The sequence below is a fragment of the Periophthalmus magnuspinnatus genome, chromosome 18 (genome assembly GCF_009829125.3).
Source record: "Periophthalmus magnuspinnatus isolate fPerMag1 chromosome 18, fPerMag1.2.pri, whole genome shotgun sequence".
Taxonomy (NCBI): Eukaryota; Metazoa; Chordata; class Actinopteri; order Gobiiformes; family Gobiidae; genus Periophthalmus; species Periophthalmus magnuspinnatus.
The window spans coordinates 25,286,990-25,306,552 of record NC_047143.1 but is presented as its reverse complement, the minus strand read 5'-3'; the positions used below and the strand labels follow the sequence as shown (position 1 = coordinate 25,306,552).

The 19,563-nt window shown below is 39.2% G+C and overlaps 1 protein-coding gene and 1 non-coding gene across 2 annotated transcripts in view; both read right to left on the bottom strand.

Annotated features, from left to right (window-relative positions):
- Window positions 1-19,296, bottom strand: part of spag17 (sperm associated antigen 17) — a 29,235-nt gene extending 9,939 nt beyond the window's left edge. The window contains 31 exon segments of the mRNA XM_055228900.1: window positions 535-650; window positions 2,556-2,750; window positions 4,007-4,341; window positions 5,612-5,735; window positions 6,433-6,587; window positions 6,696-6,786; window positions 9,103-9,251; window positions 9,361-9,499; window positions 10,005-10,087; window positions 10,166-10,270; window positions 10,376-10,516; window positions 11,466-11,580; window positions 11,984-12,223; window positions 12,299-12,366; window positions 13,138-13,241; window positions 13,330-13,484; window positions 13,560-13,641; window positions 14,935-15,169; window positions 15,260-15,407; window positions 15,490-15,588; window positions 16,191-16,391; window positions 16,456-16,568; window positions 16,641-16,710; window positions 16,794-16,934; window positions 17,013-17,179; window positions 17,318-17,467; window positions 17,552-17,708; window positions 17,786-17,914; window positions 17,986-18,045; window positions 18,302-18,442; window positions 19,207-19,296. Of these exon segments, the coding sequence (XP_055084875.1) occupies window positions 535-650; window positions 2,556-2,750; window positions 4,007-4,341; window positions 5,612-5,735; window positions 6,433-6,587; window positions 6,696-6,786; window positions 9,103-9,251; window positions 9,361-9,499; window positions 10,005-10,087; window positions 10,166-10,270; window positions 10,376-10,516; window positions 11,466-11,580; window positions 11,984-12,223; window positions 12,299-12,366; window positions 13,138-13,241; window positions 13,330-13,484; window positions 13,560-13,641; window positions 14,935-15,169; window positions 15,260-15,407; window positions 15,490-15,588; window positions 16,191-16,391; window positions 16,456-16,568; window positions 16,641-16,710; window positions 16,794-16,934; window positions 17,013-17,179; window positions 17,318-17,467; window positions 17,552-17,708; window positions 17,786-17,914; window positions 17,986-18,045; window positions 18,302-18,442; window positions 19,207-19,296 (4,298 nt within the window).
- trnag-gcc (transfer RNA glycine (anticodon GCC)) lies at window positions 16,051-16,121 on the bottom strand. Its single transcript has one exon. It is a non-coding gene; the product is annotated as a tRNA-Gly (tRNA).
- Window positions 19,297-19,563: the final 267 nt, after the last annotated feature.

Here is a 19,563-nt window from a genome sequence, read left to right as displayed (position 1 = left end):
ACATTTTGTGATGATTTACAAATATTTCTCAGTTCCACTTGCTGGGAAAATCTCATTAGTTTACTGTCAGTGCAAACATTAAAGCAGCATAGACTTATTGTAAAATGACAGTCATGTCTTTTCATTTATCTTCTCGCGGGCCACATAAAATGACGTGGCGGGCCGCATTTGGCTCCCGGGCCTTGAGTTTGACACATGTGGTTTGGTCATATATATGTCTGTAATTGGCTTGTCAGATCCTCTCAGTCTTTAACGCGGTTTAAGACTAGACTGAAAACCCACCTCTTCTCCCTGGCATTTAATAATAGCTAGACATAATACACAGGTGTTTTATTGTTCTTTCCCTCCGTATCATGTTATATTTGCTTTTTTGTTGACTTTTATGTGAAGCACTTTGTTCAGCTCAAGCTATTTTAAATGTGCTATAGAAATAAACTTGAACTGAAGTCATTATAAGTATAAATCTGCGTCCCAAGATCAGCCCGGTTGACCCCAGTCCTGCTCAAAGTTGTTCAACCCGCCTGTGAGCGTCACCTGGGGCTGTGCTCATAGCGTCCTCCAGCCATCTCTAAGTCCTCTTCATCCTCTTTCCCAAACGTGCCAGACGCCGGGCTTAGGTTTAAAACAGATACGGTCCCGTCGTCCATCACCTGCAGTGAAAGAACCAGAGTGAGGTTAGAGGCTGCGATGCGAGACAGGGTTTGTATTTTAATTTGCTCTTTTTGTTGGAGGCGTAAACAAGCCGACACGACCCGCCCCCGTCCCCGAGCTGCTTGTCTGAATCTTTAAATAGAGCCCCCTGTTATTACAGCTCTGACAAAGACGGGTCATCAGTATGCGAGTCCGCGGGCCTCGACAACTATTGTGTTTTTGTGAATCTGGAGCATCTAAATAAGTGAGAATATAAGCAGAGGATAACGCCAAAGTGCTGATATAAGACAGAATAATTAGTTCATTCTAGATTCATTTGATTCATTTGACAAATTGAAAAACTGTCTCAGGAATCTAATATCGATTCGTTTGTAATAATATTAATAATGCATCAGGTTTATAAAGTGCTTTTTTGGACTGAGAGGAGTGAGGCGGCCGATCTGCACCAACGCTCCACTTTTATACGAGGCAATGTTGGGTGAAGTGTCTTGCCTAAGGACACAATGACAGCTTTTTTTTTCAAGCTGAGCATCAGGTAGGACAGTGGTTCTGATGATTATTTGACTCGAGTACTTCCTGCGTTTGGTCTCGCACTTTGAAGATGTAAAATATAGTACACAGAACGTTACATTTTCAAAAAGGAGTCAGTTTCGAGCTTAACTGATGGACTCGGTTTTACGCAAATGAACGTTTCCAATAATTATAGATACAGGGCGGCTCAAAAGTCACTGACAGTTGAAAAAGAAAAATCCTAACTCTTTTGTTTCTAAATATTTGTCTTCTATTTTTCCAGAGCATTTAGAACGACCCTTCCCACATTAATCTGAGCAAATCCAGCACCGAGGAACGAACCCTCATTGTCCAGTGGAACTTTGAGTCACATGGGTCAAATTTGACCCAATACCACAGATGCCCCGAGCGTAAATGACATTAAAGGAATAATAAGTGTTTTTCAAAGACAGGGGGCAGTATGTGATCTCCACAGACCTGACTAGTCCTGAGTTCTTCCTGTGGGACGATCTTAAAGAAAAGGTGTTTGTGAATAAACCTCAGACGACTTAATAAACGACTTAAAACGTAATATCGAGGATCAAATAAGAGCCGTAAACCCGGAAATGCTTTCAAATGTTATGTAAAGTGTGTTGGATCGGGCTGTTCAGGGCGAAAGCGAAAATGGTGGACACTTAAAAAACATTATTACTTCCCCTAGTTTAAGTACTGATACGTCCAAGTGTAAGTGAACAATTATAACCGTATATTTCGCCAAAAATCTCGGAAGGTTCAGTTTACGTACTGCTAAAATTTGGTGCGTATAACTTAAGAATTATAAGAGCTATTGAAGATTTAAAAGTGTACATTGGTGGGTAGGAATATGAAAAAAACATATTACAATTAGATTAGTTAGTGCCAGATCACCATTTTGATTTGATCACGACTCACATAAACTGTATTTTTGCTTTTTGTATTGTTGATTTAAAAGGTAAATAAAATGATGAGCTTCTTCTGAAAGTTCATACTCTTCTGTCATTGGGTAAATCCAGCTGTCACTCACTCTGAGCCTTTTACAGAGTCTTAAAAATCTGTATATCGAGGAATAGTTGAAGCAGATTGTCTCAGAGGTGAGATCGCGGTTCAGTTTGTACCATTATACTGCACAAACTTTACTTATTTTTCCAGTTTTTCTTCTTAATATTGAACATTTTGAGTTTCATCATCATCTTTACAGAGCTAATATAACAGTAAACTGCTGAAATACAGTCTGCCCCCTCTGCGGTCCATGTTTACATCTACATTACGTCTTCTTCTATTGACAGTAAGTGTGATGGCGTCTTTGTGGTCCCATTACTCCTCTGAGCTAATGCTGAATCTGACGTCTCACTGTGGGCCACGCTCTGGGCTCGGACCTGAAAATGATTCCCGTCCTGATCCGTGACATCACAGGCCACGCCGTCGCAGTGACTCATGGCGTACGTCCCACACTGGTTTACGGTGGCGCCTCCTCCTGGCCGGGGTGTGTCAAGCGGGTCGGACGTGTACACGCATTTTCCGTCGCTGTGGATCTGGAGTAAGCCCACGTTTGAAAAAGCGTTTGGAAACACCTAGAATGACAAAACAAATAATTACTGCGCAGAAAATGAAAGATTATCTCTATATTGTTTCATTTAGGGCTTGAGATTTATCCAACAACAAAACTGTGAGTATTACTGTAATGGTTAGACTGGATTAGAGGATATTTTAAACTACAGTTCTTGGTCAATCCATCAGGAGATTGTATTTGAAAGACAAAAATACTAATAATGCAATCAGTTTCTACTCAAAGTTTACGTTAAAGTGATTGACTAAACCTGCCAGTCACTCACTTTTACATGAGAAAATTGACAAACACGAGCAGTGGGTGAAAAAAAGTGTCTGTTTTGAGAATAGACTAGAGCAGATGTGTCAAACTCAAGGCCCAGGGGCAAAATGCGGCCCACCACATCACTTTATGTGGCCCGCGACAAGGTAAATGAAAACGTATGACTGTCTTAAAATATCAGTTTATCAGGAGATACACAGTTAAACAGACATTTTTTCATATCTATGCAATTCTTATGCAATATTTGTAACTTGAATAAGTAATAAATACAAAAAACGGTTAAATAACAAGATAAAAAAAAAGTTACATTTATTTCACCTAACATTTGGTTCTATTTAGTTACATTTATACTGTCTTACATTTGTATCTGTGGCCCTCGGTGAAAATGAGTCTGACACCCCTGGACTAGAGAATAGCACGCCAGCTAGCCACAGTGTGTCAAAGCTAACAATCACTTTTATTAAAATCGGAAAACATAAAATAAACAACGTATTAAAATTCTAATCAATTAAAATAAAGACAATCCAATCATTTTCACATGTAGAATACTTCAGTTTGTGGTGTTGTTTTAATATTTATTATGCCTCAAAGTTAGCATTAGCGTTAGCATTGAGACACAAACATGTCCCTTTCTAAACACAGGACTGTCTCTGGTGAAGTATTTTATTTGTGTATTTTTTAACATTTTGACAGTGACTTCCACCTGTTCACTGTCTGATCTTTAAATATTTATGAGGTTTTTGCAAAGTTACGCTAAAATGAAGGGATAAAACTGGACAGGAAGTAGTGATGTTAACAGTGTGAACAAAGCAAATAGAGCTGCATTAACCTCCAAGCACTGAATCAAAATATAACCATCAGATCTTTATAGAGTCAGAAACAAAACATCTCGACACAGACAAATACACAGTTTATAGATGCCAGAACACAAAGCATCAGTTTCACGTGTATTGCTTCTCATACGCGATCATAGAATCTCGTTACTCATTAAATACTCACCTGATACGCCGCCTTATTGTTCCCCGTGATGACAGTACCATCTGCCAGGAAGACGTGAGCCATGCGGCGGTCCGGGTACATGACCACAGTGGCACATCCCTCCTTCTCCACTAAAAACACTCTCTCTTTTATGGGCACGCACTCGTTTTCGCTTTTGCTGCTTGTGCGACTGTCAGACAAACTCTCGTGGCTGTTTTCGTAGATGGTGGCCTGAGCTTTTCCTTTATTCCCCAGCTGTAAATACACGGAGTCTGTGTTGTCTCCAGTGCGGTCTTCCAGGCTCGCTTCACGCTCGGCAGAGGAGGACTTGAGGGTTGTAATTTCAGGCCGTTCTCCTGCAAAGTCAACAGAGTTAGATCGAAGAAGGTTTCACATATAGTTGATAAAATCTTGCTGGATTGGGCATCAGTTCCGAGTTCAGCTGATATCCTGATGTAATTAGATGTTTACTGGATGTTATTACCTCCTAATGTCACATAATGTTTGAGCTTTTAATATACAAAGCTTTTCTTTAGCAACATTAAAGGCTAAACGTGACAATTTTGAAGCAGTTTTGTCAGTTTAAAGGTCCTATATTACACAAAACCAACTCTTGTGAGCTTTAATCCATGTTCTAATGTCGTTTCCTCATCAAAAACAGACCTGAAGTCGCGTTTTGTTTCATTCACACATGTTTGAGTAACTTTGTCTGCAACTCCGACGCTCAAAATGCTCTGTCCCACATTGTGATGTCATGAAGTGCTAGTTTTCAAGTTAAGAGCTACGTTTTACCTTTAGTTCAGGAGAGATTAGCAATTCCAGGGCTGAAATTATCCAAATGATTCTAGAAATGAAGGCGTGTGGAGTTTGAAAACACAGTGGAGCACTTCCTGTATCGCCACATGATGACATCACAAGGTGGAGCAGAGTGTTGTCAGTTTGAGACCAGAGCACAGCTTGAATATGCCGGGTTTGTGTGTTAAACATGTGTGAATGAAACAAAAAAAAACACAACTCCAGGTCTGTTTGTGACGAGGAAACAACATTAGAATGGATCAGAAAATAGCGTAGTATGAGCACTTTAATTGCGTTTAAAAGAAAAACACACTATTCTCAGTCTCTGCCCTGGTATCAACTGATATCAGGTATTGGCAGATAAATAAATAAATTCAAATAAAGTTTCAATATTGGTGCTGGAGATAAAAAAGCAGGATTGTAGGCTACTTGAAACTTATACACCCAGAAAAACTAAACTTCAATCCGTCCATTTCATATGACATGACCCGGCTGATACTGTGTCTATTTGTAAACTAGACAGAGTGTTTATCCAGTGACTCACAGGTTGGCGGTGTGATTCCAGCTCCCACAGATGAACACTGTAGTGCTGTAGTGTCCATGGGCAAGACACTTCACCCACCTGTGTTAATACGTGTGTGAATTTGTGAGCGTTTCCTTGATGTAAAGTGTTTTGAGAGGCTTGAAAGTGGAAAAGTGCGATAAAAATGTGACGATTTTACTATTTCCTATGTGCTTTTTTTATTTTACTACCTCCACGTTACAAATGTTGTGTAAAATATACGGTTAAAGTGTCACGATATGATGATAAATGTCAGTTTGAAGCTCCACCTCTGTGAATGGGCAGAGACTCTTCGTAGAGACTTGTGATCCTGGTCCCGTCCGCGTGCTCCACCGTCATCGATCCATCGGGGTTTTGAACAGACACTACTCCATCTTCCCTGGTCAGCATCACCTGAGGTTACACCGCCAAGGTCAATCATCATCATCATCATCATCATCATCAGAGCTCCACTGGCTCCACATCACACAATCAATACAACCTCGCACCTCCATCTCTAACTCCTCCACACTGTCACACCCGCCTGCTCCTCCTCCTCTCTCCAGCTCTCTGTTCCCTCTGCTCCTCCTCTCCCTCTCTTCCATTCCTCCTCCTCTCTGTGGCTCTCTGTTCCCTCTGCTCCTCCTCTCCCTCTCTTCCACTCCTCCTCCTCTCTGTGGCTCTCTGTTCCCTCTGCTCCTCCTCTCCCTCTCTTCCACTCCTCCTCCTCTCTGTGGCTCTCTGTTCCCTCTGCTCCTCCTCTCCCTCTCTTCCACTCCTCCTCCTCTCTCCAGCTCTCTGTTCCCTCTGCTCCTCCTCCTCTCTGTGGCTCTCTGTTCCCTCTGTTCCTACTCTCCCTCTCTTCCACTCCTCCTCCTCCTCCGCCTCACTCACTCCCTCACGTCAAATCCAAACTCAAAACAACTCGATTTGTTAAAAAAACGGTGACGCTTTAGAGTAACCACATTATTTACAGCCTCATTAAAGCAGGAACAAAGACTTAATTCATAAAGTACAAATAGTTATAAAGTACAAATAGTTATAAAGTACAAATAGTTATAAAGTACACTGTAGTTATTGTAAACTGTTACAAAAGTAAATCTGAGATCACCTCTTTGGTCATTGGATCCGTGGCTTTAAAAACCAGCAGAGATGAGGTGGGTAAACGTTTGTTGCGAGTCCCGACGGTGCTGATGCGGCCTCCAGATGGCGTCGTTGTCGACCAGAATCCTCTCTCAGTGTCTTCATTATGCGCGGGGCTTCGTTCTGCGTAAACAAACAGAATGACATTGGGGTAGGGCACTGAACGCAAATCAATCGTCAACCGCAAAAGAATCTAATTTTCAATGTTCTTTCCCTTTGCTCAAGTGAAACCTTTTGCGTCGTCTGCAGCTTCTTCAGTCGTGTCCATCCAGACAGGACCCGAATCCTGACTGGAGCTCACAGACCCATCTGCAAACAGCACCTGCACGTAAACAAACATCAGTCTCACTTTACAGATTTAGTTGGAATACAGTTTGTTCTATCTGTAAATTGTATTGTCCGCTGCATTTGACCCAGAGCGGGAGGACCCAGCTCGAGGATTAACACCGTCTATGCCTTTTGTGAGGAAAAACTAGAGAAATTCAGCTGCAAGTCCTGGCACCAAAATAACTTTTATTATCACTATTTTTTATTATTATTAAAAAATCATTTACCCCAAAAATCTGCACTTTGTTTGCACATATTTGTTTTATATTACCTCGTGTTCAAGATCATTCTAAAGATATTCAGGAAAGGTTCATTTCTGTCGTGTGAATGTGACTTTTTTTAGTATCGATACCCGCTCAAATGAGTATCTAATTTCAATCCTAGTTTTAGTGTCGATTAATATCTGACTTTGGATATTTTTGACAACTGTAGACCAACTTGGAACATTTCTGAACAGATTTATAAATGATCTTCATCTAAACCTGAACTAGTAGCCTATTTCTTAATACTGAAATCGACTTTACTAATACTAATCCACAGCACCATTAAATGCAGAGTCCACCCTGAAAAATCAAATATTATAAAACATACTGTACGATACTGTGCAATCAGAACAATACATAAGTCAAACTGTTTAACTTCCTTTTGTTTTACATTTGAATTCACATGTACACGACCAGACAAAGTTTTTTTCTTTCTTTGTTTTACTACTTTCTGCATTTTATATAAATACTGAACACATAAAATATATGAAGTAAGATACATGGAATTATGCAGCAAAAAAGTTAAACTACTCCACTAATTAAAAAAAAAAAAAAAAAATTATATTCAAATCCTTAAATTTTCCACACATTGCTCTGTGGAAAAAATATTTAGTAGAGTAATTTCACTTTTTTTCTTTACTACATAATTCCATATATCTTAATTTATATATCTGATGTCTTCTGTGTGTTTATAAAATGAAGAAAGAAAAAAACATGTAACAAGAAGGTGTGTCCAAACCTTTGCCTGGGAGTGTCATTCAACTACATTTGTCACATAATTCCATACATCTTACTTCATATATTTGTACTATTTTCTACATTTTCTATACATAAGGAAAACATCAAATAAAGAAAAAAAAATTGAATGAGAGGGTGTGTCTTTAAACTACACAAGTCAAAGGTTTTGGAGTCAATGTGTTGGGTTTTGCTGTTTTTTGTTTTTTTTTTACAAGGCAAGGCAAGTTTATTTGTACAGCACAATTGGTACACAAAGTAATTCAAAGTGCTTTACAGAATAAGAAGGATATTAAAATCACACAAATAAAATAATAAATAATCATAAATAATCATCATAGAATTACCATTAAAACAGAAGAGTGCAGAATAAAAACCTTTCAGTCGAATGCACAGATAAACAGAGCCGTTTTGAGTCTGGATTTAAATATTGAAAAGTAGAGGCCTGTCTCACATCTTCAGGAAGACTGTTTCAGGTTTTAGCTGCATAAAACTGAAACACTGATTCTCCATGTTTAGTCCTGACTCTGGGCACCAGCAGGAGGCCGGTCCCTGAAGTCCTCAGAGTGTGAGATGGTTCATGTGGCACTAACATGTCGGAGATGTACTTTGGACCTAGGCCATGGAGAGACTTATACACAAGCAGAGCTGCTTTAAAGTCTATTCTTTGAGCTACAGGAGCCAGAGACCTGAGCACAGGACTTATGTGTGAAGTACTTCCTGGTTCTAGTCAGGACCCGAGCAGCAGCGTTCTGGATGTTCTGTTCTGTGTTAAGGCTCGTTTGGAGAGGCCAGTGAGCAGGACGTTACAGTAGTCTAACCTACTGGACACAAATGCAGGATGAGTCCTTACCTTTGATTTTTGCAATGTTTTTTAGGTGATAAAAAGCTGCAGATGTTACTGATTTGATGTGGCTGTTAAAGTTCAAGTCTGAGTCCATTATTACCCCTGGATTTCTTGCCTGATTTGAAGGTTTTAGAGAAAGAGACTGGAGGTGACTGCTGACACTACTTTCTACATTTTACATACACACAGAAGACATTAAAAATATGAAGTGAGATATAAAGAAACAAAGAAAAACAAATAACTCTAATAAACATTTTTCAACAAAGCAAAGGGTGACTACTTTGAGGATTTGAATATAAACGATTAAATAAAATGAGTACAGCCATTTACCTTTTCCATTGCTACATAATCCCACATATCTTTACTTCATATGTTTGACATCTTCTGTACGTAAATAAATGTAGCAAAAATAAAGAATACAGGGTGTGTCCAGACTTTTGACTTGACTTTTGACTTTGATTCGTACCTCAGTGGATCTGTCTTTCATTTTGCGGATTACAGCGCCTTGACTCGTGACCAGACGGGACATTTCTTTGGACAACGACAAATCGGGAATCTGTCCACTGAAAGAAAAGCTCTGTCTGACCAGCATCCCCAGCTCTGCAGATCTGACACCTAGAACACAAAATATACAGCTTTAGAAAGGTAACAGCAGTAGAAATAGTAATAGAAGTAGAGATATTTGTCCCGGTATAACACTGTGTGAAGGGCACTTTAATTTGACTCGTTTAATCTCCACGGGGCAGGAGCAGACGCTGACCTTGTGAATCCTCGCGTAGCAACTGCAGCAGGAGGCCACTGGGGAGAGATACGCTGAGGCTGTTAAACGGGCAACAGGGGGCGCCCAACCCAGTTTCAACTTCCTAAACAGACACAAAACATCATTATAACACGTTGGATTTTGTCAGTTTTATTGCGAAAATGGGAAGAGCGGGTTAATTTAGGGAACGGTGAAGCGAAAATGGAACGGTGAGGTCTAAAAGCATGAAAAGAGGAGAAGAAAAACGGTGTAGAAGAGGAGATAAAAGTGTTATTAAGGCAGGAGTTTTACCCTACAAAAAAAGTTAACATTATAGTCTTTTTCTGTTAACGTTTTTTGTAGGCTATAATGTTAACTTTTTTTTGAAGGCTAAAACTTCTGCCTTAATAACAGAAAAAGTTAACAGAAAAAGACTATAATGTTAACTTTTTTTGTAGGGTAAAGTTAACATTATAGTCTTTTTCTGTTAGCGTTTTCTGTTATTAAGGCAGGAGTTTTAGCCTACAAAAAAAAGTTAACATTATAATCTTTTTCTGTTTTATTTGCAAGACCTGAGCTGTTGTCGGTTCAGCTGGAAGTGATGCATTCTGGGGCTCGTTTTGTAAAACCGATTGCGTTTCCCTTGGGTTTTGATTGTCAGTTTTATTAGTGAAACTCTCAGGTTGTTCCATTGCTGGTTCTTGAGTGTCCTCTGAAAAAAAAAATCACATGAACGTTAGCGATGTTGTCTCCGGCGCAGCGTTCAAGGTTTTAAAAACACACGGTGAACCTATGCGTCGTCCCGTCGCGCCGTAGAAACTGTAAGAAAGACGAACGCCGTCGTCCAGCACGGCGGTGAGAGAGCCCTGCTTTACTTTAACTGTTCCTGCAGACGCTGACACAGAAAAGCAGACGAGCAGACGAGGTATTTCAGCACAAGGTCACGACAAAACAAAGACAGAATCGGTTTGGTGCAGAAGTGAAAACAAAAGCCGCTCACCTGTGTTGTCCTGTTTGGGCGTATAGAGCTCGTTGGGTTGAATTTGCAGAGACGCTGTGGTCAGTTCTTCAACAAAATGGTTTATATGTGTGTAGAAACTGTGCCCATCCTTTTTAACAGCAATTTTTATTAGACTGGAACCTACATAAAAAAACAAAACAAAATTTAAAAAGCTGACAGCAACGTAATTACTTAATACATCTTTTTTTCCATTTTTTATCAAATTTAGTAATTACTACAAGCACGGGAGTTGACAGGGACGGTCTGATTGGCCCAAAATTGGACCGTCTTTCATTTAATTTATATTAGAGGGAGGGGGGGGGCCCATGTGAGGTTTCTTGCCCCAGGACTCCAAATTTCTGTCAACGGGTCTGACTATAAACATCACTTCCTGCCACATTCTCTTTTCATTTTGCGGCTAAAACGGTGGATAATTAGAACAAATTTTGTAATCAAATAAAAAAAATTGAGTCGCAAAATAATTGTTACCGGTAGTTGCAGCTCGGCGTGGGACGATACTGAAGTTTAGTGTCACGATGATCATGACCAAAATAATTGCGATTAATGATAATTATATATATCACGATAATTATTAAAGTTGCTGACAGTTTAAAATGTTATGGATATAAATAATTTGAATCTTAACTTCCATGTTTAAAGTACTGTTATAGTCTTGTACTTCAGTGTCGTTACTGAAAACAACTACGATCTAGCGGAGAATATTCTAGATGAGCAGGGCCGTCAACTGAAATTTGGGGGCCCAGGGCAAGACGTCTCACATGGGCCCCCCTCTAATACAAATTAACAGAGTCTAATTCTGGGCCCCTAAACCCCAGGATAACAGACCTTTTGTCCCCCCTGTCGACTCCCCTGTGAATAAGTACATTTTTTTCTGCATATTTTGGTGATACAATGACGATTATCTTTGTCGTCGATTATCACGATCATAAAAAACGTGATTATTGTCGACCCTTTTTATCACGATTATTGTCCCATCCCGAGTTGCAGCCCATTAATTTTGAGCGTTGTGGTTTAGTCAAGTGTAAAATATTCAAAAATAAGGTATATTCAGTACTGTCACTTGTCATACCTTCAACATAACTGTCCGTTTCTACCGTGATGCATCCTCCGTCTGACGGGTAAAGGTGATGAAGCTTTCCTGAAACATGGATCAACTTCCCGTCCATGTCGTAACCTATAAACCCCTGTAAGTCACACAGTCACGTTTTGTCTTTTTTCAGACCAAGGTTTAGTTTGTTTTCATACAGAAACATGTCTATGGAACTCTAAACCGGGACGAGGGGGCCTTTTTACTCTCACACGCCTGGAATATATTGTCTTGAAGAAGATAAACTGCAGATGGCGCTGTTCTTCTGCCTCCACCGGTAGAAAGACACTGCCTAAATCCGTTTAAACCAGTTAACCGGACGTGTCGCAGTACCGTAACGTGACCACAAAGAGCGCCAGTGAGCAGTCGAAATGATCACGTATGAAAACAAACTAAACATCGGTCTGGAAAAATAATAGATTAAAATACATTATCGGACAACCAGGTCAACTTCTTTGGGCTATAAACAACACGATAAATATGTAATAAAACCATCTTACATTAAACTCTTCCTGTGTTTCCGTGGTGTCCTTGTTCTCATCCACTTTGACGGAGTCGGCGAGCGTCTTGGCTGAACTGGCCGTGTCCGCTCTGCCCTTCTTAGCACTTTGTTGAGTCCTGTTCTGCTTCGTGTCCTTAACGTTGTCCTCTTTACCCTGTTTGACTTTCTGTGCTGGTTCTTTCTTGGCTTTTTTGGATAACTCTTCTTGTTTTAGCTGCTCTTGTTCCAGTTTCCATGCCTGTGTTTATAAGTGCACAGTAAATAAACCGCACAAATCAAATATTATAGTATTGTAGTTGTGCGTGATACTGACTTTGAGCGATTCTTTCCTGATCACTGGCTCCTGCTCTGGGACGATTGGAGTTGGCGATTTGTCCTCCACTGACAAAATAAGGTAAGTTTTGGATGCTTGTAAAATAAAAGTACTTACAAAAGCTTTAAATGAGAAGCACAACCCTCTCATTCAGTGTTTTTTTTACTTTTACTACTTTCTACACTTTATATAGACACAGAAAACATCAAACATATGAAGTAAGACGTATGGAATTATGTAGTAAAGAAAAAAAAGTGAAAATGTCTCTAAATATTTTGGAACAAAGCAAATTTGAATATGATTTTTTTATTTTTTTTATTGTCATTTCCTCTTTTTCCCTAAATATTTTTTTCATATTTTAAATCCTCAATGAAGCCAGCCTTTGTTTTTCCAAAAAATATTCAGTTATTTCACATTTTTTTATTTATAACATGATTCCATTTATGTTACTTCATATATTTGATGTCTTCTGAATAAATATAAAGTGTAGAAAAAAGTAAAAATAGAGGGGAAAAAACAATGAATGAGAGTTTTGGAGACGTCTTACATTTCAGTGTTTTTGAATTAAGATATAAGGAGTTATGCAGTAAAGAAAAAAATTGAAATAATTCTAATAAATACTTTCGGACAAAGCAAAGGGTGGATTTGAATGTAGAATATTTTTTAAAATTTGTTGTTTTTTCCCTTTTTTTTTCCACTTTTCTGCTACATAATTCCATAAATCTTACTTCATATATTTAATGTCTTCTGTGTGAATTTAAAATGTACAAAGTAGTAAAAATAAAGAAAAAAAGACATTGTCTGAGGGGGCGTGTCCACACTTTTGACTGGTCGTTTACCTTTTAACATTTCAACAGGCGTTTTATTCATCATCGCCTCTTTCTTAACCTCCTCTTCCTTTCTCCATTCAGAAATTCTATCTGCAACATTTTCTAGATATTTCCTTAAAAAAACAAAAAAACATAGAATCCTGAGATAATATGACGTGACATTAGTTGAAGAGTGACAGAAAGTGTAGGTCAAATTCTAACCTGAACCTGACGTTTGTGTGTAAAGCCACGTCCCACGATTCTTTGCTCTGGCGATTCTTGTCCATCGGGTTGTGACAATAAATGTACAGAATATTTTTATTACTTCCCCTAAACGTGTCCAAGCAGCGATACTGCTCTGAGGCTTCTTGAAGAACCTACGCAGAATTACAGATCCGTCATTTTCAACTGTTTAAACAAGAACATGAATAATTTGGAGCGTTTTTTTTTACCTGTGAAAACGCAGCAGCAGAGTGGTGTTCAGTGTAGTGAAAGTCAAATAGAGATCTGTGTCTGCAACTTTGAATGTCAGAGAGCGACAAATGAACGGGGATTTCCTTATTGACCTGAACAACAGCAACACAGAAGAACAAATAAATACAATATTAATTATGACGCCAGTGTCCATAAAGGCAGTCAATAAGATATTAATTACTGTAAATTTTTGACTGTAAGCCACGACTTTTTCCCCACACTTTGAACCCTGCGGCTTATTTATAGAATTTTACTGGATAACGGCCACCGGGGGGCGCTCTCTAGCTGTAAACGTAAAAGTGAGACTGACGTGCGGAAAGATTATGCTCTGAAGAATTCACTACCGGTAGTTTTGATTTTGAACAGTCATTTTGCGCATCATGGAAAACACACGAAGAAATGGATACGATGCAGTTTTTAAGATAAAGAAGGAAATAGAGCCACTGCACGTAAGTTTGACCATTAAAGAAGGAAATAGAGCCACTGCACGTGAGTTTGACCATTAAAGAAGGAAATAGAGCCACTGCACGTAAGTTTGACCATTAAAGAAGGAAATAGAGCCACTGCACGTGAGCTCGGCATAGATGAATCCAACTTGGTCAACGTAAAAAGACGACAAAAGGAAATAAAAGCAGAGGCCCGTGTTGGTACAGCTTTATTTTCTAAACCTGCAGGTGTGTTCATCCCGTGTTGATGTCGTGTCGATGCCAATTTTCAGGCACTGTTTTTAAAAAAGCGTGTCCGTGCACTGTCTTTCTGTGTAAATATCTCACGTTACAATATGAAATATGAATATGAAAAATATGAAACCTGCGGCTTATATTGAGGTGCGCTCTATAGTCCCAAATTTACGGTAGGTTTGTTCTGTTGTACTCAGTGGTTATAAAAGTTTTTAATCACGTTGCATTTCTGTATTTAAAGCATTGATTGGTTGATTAAATAGGCGTCTTTTTGAATGAACCCATAAGAAATGGCTCCACCTCAAGAAAAGGTACAGTCTGTACCGTGGGTTCTATGTGGCTGTGTTAAAGAAATCATGAATTGAACAAAGATACGGGACATTATTGAGCTAAAGTAAAAGATACAGATGAGATTAAACCATTGATGAGGCTTCGTGTGACATTTGGAGGTGGATTAAATGAGGTAAAACACTTTGGAAAACACTTAATATATCTTATCAGTTGCCTTTGTAATTTTTGTTAATTGTGAAGCGACTTTCTGGACACCCTGTATTACAAATATTAACATATACCTCTGTTTTAGTCAGATATTCAGTCACAAATGTTGGACCTAGAAGGAAACAGACGTATAAAATCTCTGAAATCAATAGATGATAACAAAACATGAACATATTTTATTTCTATTCTATTGTCATGACCTTGGTTTTGCAGACGCCGAAGCTGTTGTTTAGCAAAAGACAGCGGGTCGTCCCAAGGAATTGCGGTTGTGTCGTCTTGAGCTGATCCTAATGAGTCCTGCGGTTGAGTGGGTTTCAGTAGCGCCCCCGTCTGGTCCAGCTGAGTCAGGGCCATGCTCTCAAATACACTCTGGTCAAACAAGCGCTCCACCTCGGGCCAGGAGACTACATCTGTGTGGGGTTAACGTGTCAGACAAGGTTATACATTTGGAAATGTGTCAAATGAACAAAAGAAATGCAGAAATAAGTTAAGATGAAAACCGTTAGTGCAGTAGTATTGTAGCTGCTGTTTGGTAGCCATCCAGCAGGAGGCGTTATTCTGCTGAGACGCAAACTGGATGAGGTCAAACGCTGGAGAAAACCTCATCATGTTCTCCTCCACCTCCACAGGGTTAAACTCGTCCACTGTCTGAGGTGAAACATGCGCTGTCATTAGATCTGAATAAGTGAATGTATTTTAACAAAACAAAACATAAACAGAAGAAGAATACTTTGCAGTTTCTCAAGCGTAGGGCTCTTTCATCATGATGTCTGACAACCTGAGGGTCCGTTACTTTCTCATCATTTGTCCCATACTGCTGAAAAAGTCTCTAAAAACGAAAAAAAAAAAAATTATATTATGCAGAAGTGAGTGTTAATGCAGTATTTCTATTGTGGTTACAGCACCATCTGGTGGACATATTTGTAAATGCCATACAAACCCAAATAAATCAATGACAATTGCACATTTGTAAATTAAATGCACACATATAAAATTAGAATTGTTTTGTGTTGACTTTTGAGTTGTTGTCTTCAATCCATATGGTGTTAAAATATATAAACAGGTCTTTAAACCAGTGCTATTTACTCTGTTTCTGCAGACCCCGCCCCCTCTAGGTCACGTGGTCCCCCTCCCACACCACACACCCCTCTCTGCTGCTCTCTAGCTCAAGTTGTCTTGTGTTAAAACAAATCTTTCACCGTTCAAAAATGTGTGACTTCTCCATTACTCTGCGTTCCAGGAAGTGCTTTGTGCGCATGTGTGAACAAACCCCACCGAGAAAAAGATCATGTGCATTGGCCGGGAATCGAACCCGGGCCTCCCGCGTGGCAGGCGAGAATTCTACCACTGAACCACCAATGCTACACATACACCCGACTCGCGCATGTCCCATAACTCCCTGCTGCACGTAGAACCGAGCTTTTTTTTTACCTTTTTCTCCTCCTTTGTCGCCACCATAGAGACCAAACTGTTCAGCAAGTGGCTTTTCTCATTTTCTGCGTAAACTAGAGGGAGGAATTCACGGAGGAGGCAGCTGACGTACTGCTGGTCTAAGAATGGCCCGTTATAGTCTGTAGATTCTTCTGTGTCATCAGGGGGAGCAGGAACAGGCGGGTCTGAAGTCCGAACAACCTAGAAACACAAATCAAATGAATGAAAAAATGATCTCCTGAGACAGTCAAGTGTATGTACAGACCTGTTCTAACATGCAGTGTAACACAAGCGGGACGGAGCAGGCCTCAGGAGGAACTGTGTCCAGCAGTTTGTTATAATGAAACATGTCCACAACAAGAGTGAGCGGCTTCATTTCTAGGCAAAAAATGAGATTACTAATAACATGATATTGCTGTGTTTTTTAAGTTTTACATATAATAATCAAACCTTGTGTTGACAGACTTTCCTCATGTGCTAGTTTCTTTTTAGAGCGCAGAAGAGGAGTGACCACCACTGGCTACAAAAAGCAATGTTTTAAGTGTTAAGTTTTAAAATATAGTCAGTGAAAATGAAAAAATGTACTATGTTTTGCTTCATTACAGGCTGGGGTTCTGGTGCGGTCAGTCTGGGCACATCAGTGATCTTCAGGTTGTCCAGATAGTGCTGATGCTGCCTCCTCCAGTCCAGAGTGTCATAGATGAGACACGCTACGTCTTCAAAAACACGGCTTCCAAACGTTAGCTGCGCAGAGAAATAGAACATTTAACAAATAAAACTATCACAGACTCACATAAAGTACAAAAACATTATGAAAATTACCGTAGCGTCTGGCTCTTTTAGGTTCACAGAGGTCAGACTGATGCTGTAGTTGAGTAAAGCTACATCATGAAGCTTTGAGTGAGGAGGTCCACTGTCTAAATGTGAGCGCAGACCAGACCAGAACTGATCCAACCTCTTGGTCTGAGCAGCAATCCTCATCAGGGAATCTTTATCTTCTTCTATAGAGAGAGAACAACAATCATTTGAACTTGTACAATCCCAGATAATAGAATTTCAAGTGGCTTTTTATCAAACTATGAATCCACCTGCGTCTTTGTCAGGCATGTTTTCAGTTTCTTTGTTGCTCTCCGTGTTTTGTTGTTGTTTCTTCTCTTGCGATACCTTAAGAACATTTGATATCTGCACGCCTATGGAATCAAGAGCCCCAAACAAATGTGGGTTGTAAAATCCCGCTATCAAGATGTAGTGCTGGGGTCCATCATCCGGCTCGTCATCTTGAGTCACAAAAACAGAAAAAAAACATCATATACATACATTGTGAAGGATTGTTTGAAGCATAGTGACTTGTGAGTTGTTACCGATGAACTCAGGAGGCTCCACTTCATCCCTGCGTTTTAGTTTGGTCTTTTTTTCCAGCACAGGGGAAGGTGCTTTTCCCTTTTTGTCTTTACCACCTCCTTTCTCTTTAGTAGCAGAGCGAGGAGGATCTTTGCTTTTCTCCTCTGTCGGTTTAATCTTGAATCATGCAAATAAAATGTTATACAAACTGTTCTTTTAATGTACATTCATAGTAAATACTTGCGTACTTGTACCAGCTCAGCTTGTCTTCTCTGCTGATCACTGCTTTTAATTTGCAGTAATTGAAATTTGACTAGTTTTGCCAGCAGATCTACAGGAATCTCTTCCCCGGCGTCTAGCAGCGCTTTTGCGGGCTCTGTAACCTGCCAACACAAAAATATCAAAGTGAGTGATAAATAATACAGTTAAAAATATGAATCAATCAATATTTTACCTCAAAAAACTTTGGAACATTATCACGTTTCTTATTCTTGGGATTTCCAAATTCATGAATCTGTAATTTTGTGATAATATGTTAGCAACAAACTCATAATATGGCAAAACATTAAAATAAAAGGGGTACTGTGTAAGTTTTTAGGTGGAGGGTCAGAAGCAAGTGGGGTTTTTTTTGGCAATAAAAGCGCTAATAAATAAGTAAAGGTAAAGTAAGTAAAGTCCAGGCAAAGCAAAAATATTTTCATGAGACAAACAGGTGATGGACTCTTCAATAGAAAAACTACATAGGGAACAAATGGTACAAATATTAGGACCTTAGCTTGGGTGTCATCCCAGGTCAAGAGTGAGAAAAGTCTCCGCAGTGGTTTGTGCACAGCCGCCGTGAGCGCTTGGATCAACACTTCAGCCTCTGGACACGTCTCCACCACCAGAGACACGCAGGCCTTCCATGAATCCTGGAATGAACACGATCATTTTATTTTTATTCGTTTAAACAAAGCATGCATGTCCACATCAAACTATAAATACTACAGTACACAGATAACACCATAACTCACAGCAGCCAACTTTAAAAATACAAGCAGTTTACTATTTAACCACAAGATGTCAGTATTTTCAAATCTAGTGAATGTCTAATACTGTTGATGATGAGTGATTGATGTGCAGGGATGGGAAGATTATTCTGAAAATATATTTACTTATAGAATACTGAATAGCTGCATTAAAATGTGTTTCCTAACATATTCTGATACATGGTGCAATCAGAGTTCTGTAATCTAAATATTTAGAATACTTTTACATTGAGTTGCATTCAAATATAGGATCAAAACTGATTTATGTTATGCATGTTTATGTTTTTGGTCCATCTCCTAATTATAATCACTAATTCTGTGCAGTTTGAGCCTAAATTGTGTGATCAAATACCACAATGTGTCCCTCAGATTTTAGAAAAGTAACTGTAATCTGAATACCATCAAATTAAAGAGTAACTGCAGGCTAAAATATCTTTAATTAACAATAACTTGCTAATGCTAAGTGCAGTTTACAGCTACAGGCAGGTTAGATAAGAGACATGTGTTTTTCTACAGCAACCAGCAAGATAAAACTCATAAAACATAAATAAAATACATTATAATTAGTCAGTAATGTTGCTGAATAATTAACTGCTAAATGATAACATAATTTAAGCTAGCAGCAGTGCAGAGAAACCTGAACAAACCTCCTCAAACTGCTCATTTATCAGAGCACTCTCCCAGTTCTTGTATCCCGCATCTTTTTTAGCCGAACCCTTCACTGGCTTTGGCGCCATTTTAGTTCAACTTTCAAAATATTTTCATACAGAACAAGAGTATTTTAAAGTGTTATCTTCGTCTCGAGTTTGTTGTTGTTGTATTTCACCTGCGCGGCTTCTGTAGGGACGGTTTCCATAGCAACGACAGCGCGCAAATGTTGAACCATCCCGGCTACCGTAAAGACAATTTATTTACAATTATATTTTTTTTTAACAGTCTCAAGGACCGTATATTTTTACTAATTATGCATTTCATGTCTGCTCAAAATAATAATATTGGATGTT